The 15,715-nt window shown below is 43.0% G+C and overlaps 1 protein-coding gene across 2 annotated transcripts in view; it reads right to left on the bottom strand.

Annotated features, from left to right (window-relative positions):
- Positions 1-3,747: 3,747 nt before the first annotated feature.
- Positions 3,748-15,715, bottom strand: part of slc6a9 (solute carrier family 6 member 9) — a gene marked incomplete at both ends in the record, with an annotated part of 75,678 nt that continues 63,710 nt past the window's right edge. For both annotated transcript variants that reach the window (XM_080725457.1, XM_080725456.1), the window contains 9 exons: positions 3,748-4,005; positions 4,427-4,597; positions 5,293-5,393; positions 6,620-6,719; positions 7,505-7,639; positions 8,376-8,613; positions 14,439-14,542; positions 14,679-14,813; positions 15,175-15,307. In XM_080725457.1, the coding sequence (XP_080581583.1) occupies positions 3,748-4,005; positions 4,427-4,597; positions 5,293-5,393; positions 6,620-6,719; positions 7,505-7,639; positions 8,376-8,613; positions 14,439-14,542; positions 14,679-14,813; positions 15,175-15,307 (1,375 nt within the window). The remainder of the gene's footprint in view (positions 4,006-4,426; positions 4,598-5,292; positions 5,394-6,619; positions 6,720-7,504; positions 7,640-8,375; positions 8,614-14,438; positions 14,543-14,678; positions 14,814-15,174; positions 15,308-15,715) is intronic.

The raw sequence follows: 15,715 nt of genomic DNA, 5'->3' as shown, positions 1-15,715 counted from the left end.
TGCCATTCGATTAATTGAAAAGCAAAACATTTTACATATTTAAAACAATGTTAAACATCAACAAGTCAATTAAACACTTAAAATAAGACTTCACCCATTTTCAACCTAGTGGGGGGACTGTGGACACTTCAGAAACCCGCCTACCAGTGACATTGTTTGGCAACATTTCAAAATTGTATTTAGTTCTTTTAGTTTTTTTATGAACACGAGAACAATGGCTTCCGTTATAGCATGCTAACTCTCCAGGAATAGACAGCCTGCAGTTTCCTGGTAGTCAGGTCTCTGAAATGTCCACATCCCTACTCTGAGACACAAAATGGTGCCAAAATGAGCATTAGTGAGGACCAATTACAGTATATGAAGATAGTAGGTTGAAAATGGGTGAAGACGTCCTTTTGTTGCACAAAGTATCATGCAAAAATAGTTTTCTTTTTCTTATATATTCTTTTACTTTTCACCTATTATGACATGCCCAAAATAGGGATTGATTATTAATCGATATTTTTTTTATTTAATCGTTCAATTGAAAAGGTGTTGCAACCCTAAAAAGGACATAATGATGAAACCAGCTTCCCCATCATGCACTGTCATTTTAACACACACATTGCCTTTCTGCCTGCTCATGCAAACGGGGCATCATAAAAATAAAACAGCAGCTTTTTTTCTTTTATAGTGTACAGAGCTGCTGCCAACTAATGGATCTCTACTTCCAATCTGTAGTTATGAACTTATAAACCATCCATCATAATGCTCCTCAAAGATGATGGTAGTATTGGAAGAACCGGATTTAGCTGCAGTTAACATGAAACCATTTTTATTTTGTATTTATTTTTTCATCTTTAATCTAAAATTCTCAAGAGATATCACCATTTCTGGAGAATAGTAATGTAAAAAAAAAATAGTATAAAATGTGCTGACCCAGTATTGAACTGGCGCACTGATTAACATCTTCTCCTCTGCTTTATTAAGTCTAAATAGTGAGAGGCTTTCGATTACAAAAAACGAATTAAAATGAAAATCATGACCATTTGGAAAACGAGACCCACTTTGAGCTTATTGTGATCGCCTTCTCATGATCTAAGGCTGTGATGAACTGTTCATCATCGCTTCAGTCACAGTACCGTAAGTCTTGAGTCTATTAGGCTGGCTATATTAATGACCTAGACTTGGCTTTTATTGTCCTTATATAAAACACCACTATGTCCAACCACCCTTGAGTGTCAAATTAACACAGAAATAGACTCCTGATCCATTATCTCGCTTTATCCATGGCTGTGTTAGAATGACTTTGTGGTGCCCCCCCCCCCCCTCCCCCCTGTTATTCTCCCATTAAAAATGTCACAGTTGCAGAAGTAAACGTTTCTTTGTGCAATCAATACTGCTAAGATCATAGCTCTACATGTATGTCCACCCAGGACATACTGTAGTGAGATGTTGGAGAACACCATACTGTATATCGTCGTTGTCGGGTGGAAACCTTGTAAGACCGTTCGTTTTGTATTATCATTTTAAAAATGAACTAAACTAGTGAAAACAGCAGATCTACAAGCACACAACGCCTCGCAACGCGAGGCGTTGTGTGCTTGTAGATCGGCTGTTTTCACTACTTTTGTGCGACAGCCTTGTTTGATGAAGCAGGGCTTTACTTGGTGAGAAAACTTACGAACTTGAAACTTAGAGATACAAGGTTTCTGCCCGACAGCGACGATATTTAAAAGTCACTATCCTATCAAAGCTACCCAATCACACCCTCCAACAAAGTGACAGCAAGTCAAGTCATGGTTGAGGAATGGTAAACAGTACGGTTATGTTCAATAAGATTCTGTAACTTCTTTACAAAATAAACATATCTTGTCTTCCTTATAATTATTTACTATGTTACTTTACAATAATGAGAGGTAAAATAAGACAATTCTATTGAAATAACAATACTATACAACTACATTATAACCTACGTAATTCAGTAAAGTGTTTTTTTTCTTGTTTTTTTTTCTCCTCGTTAATATTCTTCTGGAGACGAGTTCCATCTCCAAGGCCAACCGATTGGCCTTTCTCCTTCCCGTTTTCACGTATAGTCACCCGACCGCTTGGCTCAGAGCTTTTAAAAACAATGCCTGTAAATACATTTAAGGTTCCGTTTCAAAGCGACAGAATGGATACCAGTCTGATATATATAATTTTTTCTATCTGAAAAAAAAAAAGAAGAAGAAGTGATGAAGGACACAAACTTCTCACCTACTATTGTATGCCACCAACATATAAAGTTCATGCATGTTGAACACGTTTTTGGTAACATGCCTTTGATGGGGGCATATGTGTGAGACTACAGCGACACAGACACAACGTTGTGCTTCTTTATCCTATGCTCTGGTCAATCCGCCCCCTGAAGTGACGCCGCCACGTACCAGGATGCATTTCACTCGGAAAAGAATGCTTGGAAGACTTAAAAAGAGATGGCACTTTTATGTACATAAATGAGTAGCATTCACCTATATTATTTCTGCACATGCGTTGTGTGTACGTGTTGGACGTCCAACAATGAAACATTAACACCAGCCGATTTTAGTTCCCTAAAATCTGCAATCCTATATTATTAAGCTCCCCCCTACCCCCCTGTAGTCGAAGCAAGGTTTCCACAGGTACAGAGGAACATCCACCCAGGAATTGTAGCTCTTTTGGGAACCCTGAGATTGGGTATTATTAGGATCTCTTGGGCTTCAGTCAGGATGGACATTTAGAAAGCTGGAGACAAGCATGCCTTGTGCTTGAACGTGCGTGTGTGTGTGTGTGTGTGTGTGTGTGTGTGTGTGTGTGTGTGTGTGAGTGTGTGTGCGCGTGTAATTTGTGTGCAGTGTGAGCATGTGCACATGCTACACATGTTTAACAGCGGTGGCCATTTTTTTAAAAAGCAGTGGTGACACTAAAAAAGGTCAAGAAACAGGCCAAGAAGTGTGCTTGCAAATTCCTTGTGCTCTGAGTCACCCTCGAGCAGCAACATGAAATGATGGGTTTCGTCTCAACAGAGGGTGACTATGGTGGAGATAGTTTTTGTGCCATGAAAACGTTGTGCCGTTCCTCAATTACCCCTGCACAGAATCATACTCTGTAAAGTCATTCTGTCTCCAGCTTTCAAACCAGTCAGCGTGTTTTGATAGAAAGCTGCTGATTTCAAACGGACAAACTTAGCAAAAAAAATAAAAATAAACAAGGGGAAAAGTGAGTGCCCCTCCAGCTGCTGCTTATCTCCACAGGATGTGCCTCCATTTCCCCAATAGGAAGAAGAAACATAGGTCAGGTTGTACAAAAGAAAAATTAAAGGAAAAACAACTAAATGCATTATTAACTTACAGATTAAACAACCTCCCCCCACCCCCGGCCGCAAAAAGAATAATCAAAATAAAAAAATGAACTTTTGGGACGATGACCTAATTTATCTTTCTTTCTTTCTTCTTTTCTAAAGAGACGACAGACAGATAGAAGAGGTTAGGACAGAAATAATAAGCCCTTACAATATGTAAAGGTCTCCAGCGAATGGGATCTCCCCCACAGAGGACTGTGGGAAAGTCGGGTGAGGAGAACGGGTGGGTGTGAGGTTGGAGGAGGATGGAGGGAGGGAGGGAGGGAGGGAGGGAAAGGGAGAGGAGGTGAGGTGAAGGAGGAAATGCTGGGGCGGGGCGGGGGTGTACTGAGGTGTCCCCCTCATTAATGTGGACGACCGAGCTGTGTGGCCCCCCGCCCCCCCAGTGTCTATGCGCTGGGGTTGGGGCTGTTGTGTGTGTTAGCCGTGGAGCCGTTGCTTCCCTGGATGGTGAGGCTGATGACGTCCTCCTTCTTTTCCTTCTCCTCCTCCTTGGGCGGCTCCTCCTTCGTCTCCTTCTCCTTCTCCTTGAGAGGGCACACCTCCACGGAGTCCGGCTCGGATGCCATGGGCGCATATCGGTCTATCCGGTGCTCCATTAGGGCGGGTCCCCACTTGGGGTCTGGTCGGCATGCGGACCGCAATCGCTGGGGATATGAAGAGAAAGAGAGAGAGAGAGAGAGAGAGAGAGAGAGAGAGGGGGGAGAATAAGTGAAAGGGAAAATGAAAACGAATAAATACAGACTTTGATCTTTGTACAATTTCAATGGTTAAAAACGCAAGGTCCTCTGTAGTAGAAATTAACATGTATGTGATTTTGTCTATAGCACATTATAACCAACTGACATAAATAAAATACCTTCAATTTACTTCACTGTAAACTGCTCCCCCACCCCTCAAAAACATAACAAATACGATAAAGCTACTGACTGGAAAGGCGACTAACTTTCTGTCTGAATAGATCATTCCCTCTGCACCGCCTAGTTCTGGTGGTATCAGTGAGTATGTAGCAGATAAGCCAGGAGAAGCACATTTCTCCCAGGTGTTCAAGGGGACATGGCACTGTACCTCTTTGAAGGTGGACCCTGGGGACTGGGAGATCTTGTAGAGGGCATAGATAGGTATGCAGATCACTGAGGACAAGGCCATGCAAAAGCCGATAGCCAGGGACCAGCCAGGGTAGGTATATTCGTTGTAGGTGATGGGCTTGTACTGGATTACCGTGAAGATCAGAATGAACTGGAAGGAGAGATGTGGGAAAGAAGAAGAGAGGGGAAGGTTTACGAAGGCTTCAGTTGAACGCCATCCTCATCTCTATGCAGGTTTCATACGTGTATTGTTAAAGACGAGTTTAAAAACAGTGGAATCTATTAGAAAAAAATATGTAACACTATAAAAAAATAACAAAAGAAGAAACATCCGTATTCGCATGTTATTCACCAAAATAAAGAAGCGATTTTCCCAATACAGTTCAGTCCCGGATACACATGAACCTCCCTGTTCTGGGCAGGTCATAATAAGCGAACATTTGTCGAAATGTCAGAATAGCAGATTAGTGCACTAATATGCTTGCTTGGGAAATACCACTGATCAAATTGGCAAGGACTCAATTCTCTAGCAAGATTTGCATTAGAGCTTTATATTGGGAATAAAGCAACAGTGGCCAGATTGAAATGTAGGTCAGGTACATAACAATGTGTCACCAAGACCGAGATGTAAGGGACTGTATATACACAAGAGCATATTTGTGATGAATGTATCGCACAAAATAGTCTGCACGCTTTCTGGTTGTATGAGTGTAAACCGGTTTGCGCAAACCAACTGTGCTGGCATTTGTTACAGGGCACTGACAACATACAGTATCATCAAAAGTGAGTCACAGCCATTGTCGTGTGTGTGCGTGTGCGTACGTGTGTCAGTGAGTGTCCACTTACAGAGATGATGAGAGGTGAGACAAATCTCCAGCAGACCTTGAAGAAGAGTGGAGGAGGGAATCCCAGCATCATCTCCACGTCTTTGAAGTATTTTACGTGGCCTGCACCCATGATGCAACACAGCAGAGTCAGTCACAGCCCACCATAACAGAGAAGTATAGTAACACTTCACCCATTTCTAATTTAGACCCAGTTCCAGGTCTAAATTAATCAAACAAATCGATTTAATCAATTATTTAAAAATAATGATTTAATAATCTATCCCTATTTTGTGCCGTTTCAAAGAATGTAAAACAAATTGTGGTCTGTGAACTTGCAAGACACCGTTGTGTGTCAAAGTATAACATAACGTGGTAGTTATTGATTCTTTGATAGGCCCATATACAAGTCAGTTTACTAGGCTATATATCGTCGTTGTCGGGCGGAAACCTCGTATCTTCAAGTTTCAAATTTGTATGTTCTTTCGCAAAGTATAGCCCAGCTTCATCGTACAAGGCCGTCGCACAAAAGTAGTGAAAACAGCAGATCTACAAGCACACAACGCCTTGCGGTGCGAGGCGTTGTGTGCTTGTAGATCTGCTGTTTTCACTAGTTTAAATAATTTTTAAAATGATAAATGCAAACCCAACGGTTTTGGACATACAAGGTTTCCACCCGACAACGACGATATACAACACCTATAAAACATAGAAATGCAACATATTTTTTTTAAGGCTGGGATTTTAACTGATTAATTGCGATTAATTAATTACAGAAAATTAACGCGATTAAAAAAATTAACGCATTTTAATCGCACTTAGTTTTTGCACCACAGAACCTTCAGTTTCGGGCATACCGATCATAGCGATGCACCAACCAAGAAGAGACAACAAATGCAAAGGGAGAAGTAGCCGATCAGAGCGCTTTGCTTGGCCCAGTGGATACGAAATTTAGATTTAAAAAACTCACTCGTTGATTCACTCGTACAACAAAATGTGTTTTACTTGAAAAGAATGCTTCTCAGGTCAAATATTGATGTGCGATTAAAATGCGATTAATTGCGATTAATTAATCACAGAACCTGTAATTAATTAGATTAAAATTTTTAATCGCATCCCAGCCCTAATTTTTTTTAAATATAAAGAAACACGCTTCTTGTTTATTGGATTAATCAAAAAAATTATCTATAGAATAATTAACTCTATGTGTGTGTGTGTGTGTGTGTGTGTGTGTGTGTGTGTGTGTGTGTGTGTGTGTGTGTGTGTGTGTGCGCGAGCGTGCGTGCGTGCGTGCGTGTGCGTGCGTGTGTAGTGGTGAGATAATGAAGGAGATGACCGTGGTTACTTACCATAAACATACATAACACAGACGCACATAATGCAGGAGATGACCACCAGGGAGAAACTAGCAGCGTAGTTATCCATCAGCAACAGCCAATAGATTCCTGCCTAAACGAGCAAGCAAAGGCAAGAGCATTATTAAAAGTGCTAGAGACAACGTTCAACCACTAGTGTCACACTACACTCAACATCACAATACCTCTGTCCATGAGGTTCCTTTAGCCCTGAGTCACATGTATAAGGCAGCATGCACTTATTCAAGTAGTGTAAAGTGCATGCTGCCTTATACACGTGAAACAAGTACCCAGGACCTTTTTGTGCTATCCTTTTGGCTCAAATGTCTCACTGTACCTCGCACTGTTTACATTACTGTCTAATAAAGTATTAACTCAATCAATAAAGTGAGCACTGCCTGCAAACGACTATTTAGCAGGGAAAGTACCTTCCCAAAAGAAAAAGAAACCAATATGAATAACGACGTCCCTCAGACCTGACTCAATTATTACATTTACATTATTATGTCAAGACACTATCATATATCTTTTTAGGGAAATATCTGCACCTTTCTTATGTATTATTTTCTTTTTGTTATTCATCTTCAGAAAAACATTATAAATAATCTTCTCAAGAGAGAGACATTTTCTACCTACAGCAAATCGTCTCTGTCCGGTGGAAACTGTTACTTTTCGGGATTCAAATAAAAAAACTGCAAAAATAGCAGATCGACAAGATTTTTGCGCTTGCAGATCTTCTATTTTTGATGCTTTAGTGTGATGTTGTAGTGTGATCAAGGCATTAATTTACAAAATAACACAACAAGTTAACATACTGTATGGAGATAAGAGGTTTCTGGCTGACAGCAACCATATGTGTTAGTGCAGCATGTACAGTACCTGTGTGGTCAGTGGAACCCCAAGCAGGAAGCCCACTACAGCAACTACACCAGTGACATAAGTCTTGTTTCTGATGATCCAGTCTGTTCCGATCTCATCAACGACGGCCGTCACCAGGGTCTCCAGCAGACAAAACTACAAGCACGGCAAACAAAACACAGGGTCAAAAACCAGTAAATCGAGAACAAGGATGTCAAACACAGAGATGCACACAAGGAGCTAAAGTCTCAGACAATTTCAGCCAGCCAGAAAGATAGTTAAGACTCGGCATTCCAACGCCACTCCATGGCACAAAACAACTTGTTTAAGTAACATATTTAAGTATCAACGATTATGTTGAATAAGATGTTAAAAGTGATAAATCGCAAATGGCCGCTCCATTCCCATTTAAATGCATTGGCACAATTTCCGCTTATCAGCTGGCAACCATACTTTGGTGTTACCGTGCCTTTTTTAAGTACGTAAAAGCATGGCATTAAAAATGTACTTGAGTAAAAGAACAAAATGATTGGCATCAAAATGTACGGAAATAGCGATGCGATGCATTGTAAGCTTGTGGATCGGCTATTTTCAAATGGACGAAATGTATATAAGTGGTTAATGTATGTTTTGTGATAATAATGAAAATCTACAAAGTAACTAGTAACTAAAGTCTAAAAATAAATGTAGTGGAGTAAAAGAACAATATTTGGATTCGAGATGTAGTGGAGTAGAAGTAAAAGTATTGGAAATAAGTAAAGTACAAATACCTCAAAATTGTACCCTTACCCTAAGTACGGTACTTAAGTAAATGTACTTAGTTACTTCACACCACCGCTGAACTATGAACATGAACACGAACACGAACATGTGTTGCCCTGGCCTCTCTCACCTGTGTCCCCAGTCCCAGCAGGATGAGCATGAAGAAGAACAGCAGGGACCAGAGCGGGGAGATGGGCAGCAGGGTGAGGGCCTCTGGGTAGGCCACGAAGGCCAGCCCCGGGCCGTGGTCGGCCACCTCGTCCACGGGGACGCCCAGGTGGTGAGCCATGAAGCCCAGGATGGAGAAGATGACGAAGCCCGCGTACACGCTGGTCGCACAGTTGGTTATGCTGATGATGATGCTGTCCCTGGATGTTAGAGAGTGTGTGTGTGAGAGAGAGAGAGAGAGAGAGAGAGAGAGAGAGAGAGAGAGAGAGAGAGAGAGAGAGAGTGGAAAACAAAGCGTCAGGAGCAGGAGTCACCAATATGTCCGTAAATGGACAAATGTGTCCAAGGCGAGATATGGTCTTGTCCGAGGACATTTTTGATTTTCTTTTTTAAACACCATTATAATAAGACCCAATTACTGAACTTCAAGTCTCCAGGTTTTCTTCAGAATATGTATGACACTAGCTGTTCACAAATGTTTTATGTGCTTAACTCTGAGTGTGTACCAATGGAACCAAATGGACCTGTAAGGGTCCATTTGGTTCCATTTGTACACAATCAGAGTTAAAGACCTGTAATGGCCATCCAGCGCTATATCTTTATGTGTTTCTGGTCCGTGGCAAGTGTAGTTGAGCATGAGATTGAGATTGAGATTGAGTGGCTGAAACTGATTTATAACCTTACGGGTAAAGTAAAACCTTGCTTCCATGCTGGCAGCACAGATTATAAAACGGGGAACAAAATATAGGAGGAACAAGTGTAAAAGATATCAAGGTCTTCTCAGGTGCAGTTGATGGCTAGCATACACTTTGTTATAATGGCAAGGGTAAGTAAAAAGGCTTCTAGGTGGAAGTTAAATTCAAATAAAAGGAATGTATTAAACTAATGATGTAGAACACAAATCTTGATTTTACTCTCCATAAAATGCTCAACCCTATAAACTATAGCTTTGACAGACATACAAATCCAGAATCATGTCCACAAACTTGGAGGGCTAAACTAAACTAACTAAACGTAATATTACTAATGAAAGCCCTCATCCTTAGTTAAATCACTAGACTAGACCAATGCTTTTGAACAGAGAGAGGGTGAGCTCCTTTAACTCCCAGCCTCCTTCCTACAAGTAATGCACAATGACTGCATTTCAGCTTCTCAGCCACTTGGGGGTGCTGCAGGAGGCCAGGTATTGGCTCCATGGGTAAAGTGCACCACAGCAGGGGAAAAAGGTCTGCATTTGAACAGAAGTAGACTGCATTTCCAAAACCCTCTACATGCATCCATTCACACAGACATACACCGGCAGTGGAGGCAACCATGCAAGGTACCACCCTGCAATGTTAGTAGTACAATTCAGTTCATCTCAAGGACAAACATGAAGCCAGGAAGAGCCAGGGATTTAACCGGGAACCTTCTGGTTCCCAAAAGGCCACTCAACCTCCAGAGCCATCATCTGCCAAGGAAGATGATTATGTGACTGTACTGCTGCACAAAGAGATACCACAACCTCACACTCCTGGCAGAAGAACAAAATGATAATGCTATGCACTCAAACCCCAACCAACACCCCCACCCCCCGTCTAGCCCCATCCCTCAGTTTATATTTCCTCCAACGCTTGCTCCTTCAGCACGCGGGGACCACACAACCTACAGCTCTCACGTGGGACTAAACAGCATCTTCCTCCTCTCCTTATCTTCTTCCCTGAACCCACCAGCCCCCGTTCCCTCATCTCCCGTGCATGCAAGCAAACGCACGCAGGCACACCAGCTCACGGGCACACAGGCTCAGGGGCACACCGGCTCAGAGGCGCGCGCTACTGGCTCCTTAACCGCAGTCAAAACGCGGTAAAAGTTTTCTTTATCTCCGTCGCTCACTGCTGACCTCCCCTTATCTCACGTCTCCCCCCTCCCCCGTCCCTCATTTATTCAGTCAGACTTTCCTCTTCGGCACCTACAACTTCAGCCCTCCGCAGCGGTGAAACATCACGCCTTACAGGAAGGAGGCTGAATGACAGGTCCTCCTCCTCCTCTCCACCCCCCTTGCATTTTCTCCCTCCTCGTGTCTCTGGCTGTACAGTGGCCTCATTACCTCCAGTGCTATGTCTAAGACGAGCTCTCTGTTCTGTCACCACTGTGACATGTGTGTACAGTTGTGCCTTCGCTTCCTTTCTCATCCCACTATCTTTCCACGCTCGCCTATGTGCAGGGGCGTCACAAGGGGTAGGAAAGTGGGACTGAGTTACTAGGGCCCAAGGTGGTGGAGGGGCCTTAATTATTTTATACTTTAGCTATTGAAAAATAGCAGATGCGAGCTTGTAGATCTGCTATTTTTGAAAAGTCGTGAAAATGTGTGCAAATCTTATTGAATATATGTATTTTTTAAGCGAACATTTGTAACTCAAATTTTGCATCTGGGGGGTCCCTGGAACTAAATATTTTGAGATGCGGGTCCGTGGCCAAATACATACCATTTGGGGGGTCCTTCACATGAAAAGGTTTGTGCTCCACTGACATCGAAACATAGATTTTTCAAAAAAACGTAGAAGGATTTGAAATATTCAAAGATTATTTAAAAAAAATAGCAGATCTACAAGCTCGCAGCTGTGAGCTTGTATATCTGCTATTTTTCAATAGTTAAAGCACAGGGGCCCCACAGTGAATCCTTGTACCCGGGGCCCAGAATTTGGTGCGACACCCCTGCCTATGTGTGCCTGTCCTCTCCTCTTACCGCAGCCCCCCCCCCCTGCCATGCTAATCTCTGGCTCTATGGTTACCCTTGTTTCTGCAATGCAAAGTTTGCAATCACATCGCAGCTCAGGTGTGTCCGCATCATGTGTGTTCACAGTTCACACTTGACATTTCAGTGCACATGCCTGCTCAGATTTGCAAGCGGCTCCTAACAGTGAAGCCCCGGGACTTGGGAGGACGCATGTGTATTCTACAACAGAGAGGGCTCGAGCCTAATTTATGCTCCATCGGGCAACGCGACATGCAAGTATGATGAACTGGGCGACCTTTATTTATACAGGCGGATTCCATTGAGATACAAGATCTATACTACGAGGGAGCCTCGTAGCATGTATGGCAGGGTTCCCCAATAGGCGGCCCGCGGGCCATTTGCGGCCCGTGGGGGCTACTGTCTGGCCCACACCAACCCCAGTAATAATGGTGGTATAAGAGCAGCAACAACACTAGTATATCGTTGTTGTCGGGTGGAAATCTCGTATCTCCAAATTTGTACGTTCTTTCGCAAATCATACAAGGCCGTCGCACAAAAGTAGTGAAAACAGCAGATCTACAAGCACACAACGCCCGACAACGATGTATGTACTGCCTACTTGTGCGGCAGTAGAGCACACAAGTACTGCGATCGGTGCCGTTCGGTGCTGTCTCTATGTATGTGGGTGGACGATTGGCACTCTGTCAAGGTGCCAACTAGCACCTTGTTATTTACATCAGGTCGCACTTGTTGGTGGTGACGTCACCAAGAACGCCGCTCCCTGATTGGCTACGGGCGTAAACACAGACGCACAGGAGGCACAGAGAGACCGAACGTACTTGTGCACTCTGCTGGCGCAAGTAATAAGAATATTGTCATCGTCACGACTGGGCAAATGGTGTCCCTCAAAGGGTTAGTGTTCACCCTCCATCATGCTCAGAAAATGCACCAAGCTAGTGTTTTAGCAATATGACCATTAGTTAGGTTTGGCACTAGAGGAAAGGCCATGGGTGACTGGGGAGCAAAGCTATCTTGTCAATGTGAGCAAGCATATTTCAGGCCAAATGGTGGTGCTGGAGGAAGGGATATGGCTCACCGAAATCAGTAGGGCCAATCAGATGGGAGGCATTATCTTACACAGCAAATGTTACAGCAGTCCAGTCTGCAGTCTTGAAGATATGATATTTGGGACCAAACCAACAGCCATGCTTCGACCCGTGCAACTAGCAGGGCTAAAAATAAATACGCAAAAAACGATGACGCTGCACAGCAAGTACCTGGCAATCCAAACTGTAGTTTTTATATATTGGCTCTATAGGCTATATGCTGCAAAACATTTGGCATTTGAATGGGACCATTGATTTACATAATCTACAGTGCATTTTAAGCGTACCTGTAGGCCTGATAGTTAATAACGCTAATAATCAGGGTGGTGACAGTCAGACAAGAATCCAGAATTGACATTTCTAGGCCTGACCAATAAGCATATCGTCATTGTCAGGTGGAAACCTTGTATATCCAAAATCTTCCTTTTTTGTTATTATTTTAAAAACAATTTAAAATAGTGAAAATAGCAGATCTACAAGCATCGCGAGGCGTTGTGTGTTTGTAGATCTGCTATTTTCACTACTTTTTCACACCTTTTGTGCGACACTTGGTGTGGGGCTTTAAAAAAATGCTTTCTGCTGTAAAGTGACGATATAACAACCAAGCATGTTGGATGTTTTCAGCTTAAATTAAATACACTGGTCCAGATTGTGCCCACATAGCTGTCTACACCTCACTGAGATCTGAACTCCATGTGCGCCAGGCCACCTCAACAGGAAGCCTGGCTCATCACATCTCAATGTGGCCAAGATCCCACCTGAGAGCGTTCACACCTGACAGTTAATGTGAACTGGCATGATCGGATGCACCAGGTTGTATTGAAAAGACAAGTGTAACCACCCCATGTGTCCATGATTCATGCTGAACAGCTAAGCAACACGCACACACCCTGCTCCATTCACCACAACCCCCAGCAGTACACAGACATTGCACACGATTGTCTGTGGAAATTTGCAGCATGAGAGCAAAGACAAAAACGGACACCCGGATACAGACCGACAGGAGCCCTGCCCTGACACAGATACGTGTCTGTAAACCAAAGGTTTCTCACACACACAGGCTAGTGTATAGAACTCGGGCTCATACACATGAATAACCTGGTAGTTTTCTAGCTAAGAGTTGCCATTCACTATGTTTGAGAAGGTAAACCATCATAAACCATTTACTTTGTGCGCACAATTATTAAATACTCAATTACGTAAACAGATCTTGTGGAGAGTTTGGGAATTGGCAGATTGGCAGGATGCTATTAACGCTTCCAGTGCCAGCCCCTAGAGGGCACCAAAGAATGCCAGACTTTCTCCCATAGGGGACTGCATTAGCATCCGGGGGCTCACGTTGCAGTGACGCGTGTGCTCACGTTCGTGCACGTCATGGAAAGGTCCCGGATGATAATGCTAACAGAATAGCTATTCCCATTTTGTCATTTTAAAGATCATTTTTCGGCAATTTCGCCGTAAATAAACCTCGCGCCACATCCCTAAAAACACAATCCAGAGATATGGGCCTCCAAAGATGTGGTTTTTCATTGGATTCGGCGGCGATTCGCGGCGCCGTTCGCGGCTAACGGCCGGCATGGCGACCCCCGGATTTGGAACACTGGATTTTAAATTTAGGCTCAGGCTTCAGAAGGCCTCGGATCATTTTATTCATTTCATTAAAAAAGCCGAACATGTTCGGGATAGGCACACTGGACGTCGTTCCGGAAGCGGCGCTGAACATTTGGTGAACATTGGGGGGCTCAAAAATGTATTTTAAACCATTTTTAATGGAATATATCGTCGGACCATGTAAAATGGCTAGCTGGCTAGCGTAGGATGAGCCAGGACCACCCACGACTCTACAAGCAGCTCAGGGTAAGTCAATTAATAAAAAAAAAATTGGATTGGATTGAAATAAAGCCGAACATGTTCGGGATAGGCACAGAATGAGTTAAGTGGTGGAAACAATTTGAACTGGTTGATTCATTAGTTTAAGCCTGACTGTGTTGGTGACTACACTTGAAGCACAGATGTATAGACACACAATAGTCATTTTTCTTTATGTATCGGAGCACTTTGATGGAGAACTCACTGATGTCAGCATTTGCATTGTTCACTTGACTTTCCCTTCCTCTGAGATGTCAGACAGATGCTATCTTTTAATGATGGATTTCTTTTTTTCTGTCACCAACAGGACCTAATAGGGGTCTGGAGAACCAACCTGTAACAGTTGTTGTGGAACTTGTTGTAAGAGGCCATGGTGATGAGACCGCCCCAGGCACAGCCCAGGGAGTAGAAGATCTGAGACGCAGCATCTCCCCACACCTAGTTACACACACACACACACACACAGAGAGAACAAGAGAATGAAGATAATCTCTATGTCTATACTCTTTACTGTACTATACTGACAGTATGGATGTTATGGGTGACAATCAATCAATCCATGTTGGTACAGTACCTTGGCATCGAGGATTTTCTCCCACTGTGGAGTCAGGTAGTATTTGATACCGTTGACGGCTCCATCCAGAGTAATTCCCCTGATGAACAGGATGGTCAGAACTACGTACGGGAACGTGGCTGTGAAATACACCACCTGGGCAGGGCACACACGCACGTACACACACAGAAAGAGAGAGAAGGTTTTTATTCTCTGTACCAAATATGTCAATGTTGTAATAGAGTGCTTCTCAAATTGTGAACACCCTCCCAACTGTCACAAAAAAGAAGCCAATCTACAAGCTGTGTCTTATCATGTTATGATAAGCTATGAATACAGGTGTGCCTTGAATTCTGACTTGAAACAAAACATTTGAAACCCACTGCTGTAATCAGTGCATGGTTCTCCATACCCAATGCCACCCACTCCATGTTGTGTAGCTGAACTATAAGTCTTCTGAAGCAAAAGAGAAGAACACTGTTTCAAACAGAGTGATGTGAAAGCTGTGAGACTGTACCTTTCCTGAAGACTTGACTCCTCTGATGAGACAGAGAAACACCACCACCCAGGAGATAGCCAGGCAGCCCAGCAGAGGTAGCCTCACCTCACCAAAGTTACCGATGTCATCCGAGATGTTCAGCACATAGTTTCTGAAAACCAGGGAGGAGGGGGGAGAGAGATAGAGAGGGAGGGAGTAGAATAAATGAGAGAATAATGAAACAGAGAATGAGAATAAAATACATGCATAAGAAATAAAGATGTCAGTGTACAATGTCAAACTGTAACGAGTCACTACTAGAGGTTCTCAAAACTAACTAAGTGAGGTCACGGGAAGGTGTTTGTTTTTTGAAAGCATAGCCTGTGATTTTTTTAAGGTTCTGGCAAAAGATATAGACTATGCTTCCATTTCCCAATGTGTTCAGAAACACCTTTTCCGTAACTTTTCAACTAATTTATGTTGATAAGACACAAAATCATCAGGAATCATACAGCATTGTAAATGCTTTTTCACTCCAATTCAAGGCTACCAATGTACGCTTTATTGCGACCGTAGGTCG

This window comes from Nannobrachium achirus, assembly GCF_963921795.1.
Source record: "Nannobrachium achirus genome assembly, chromosome: 5".
In the NCBI taxonomy this organism is placed as follows: domain Eukaryota; kingdom Metazoa; phylum Chordata; class Actinopteri; order Myctophiformes; family Myctophidae; genus Nannobrachium; species Nannobrachium achirus.
This window is presented reverse-complemented; position numbering and strand designations above follow the sequence as displayed.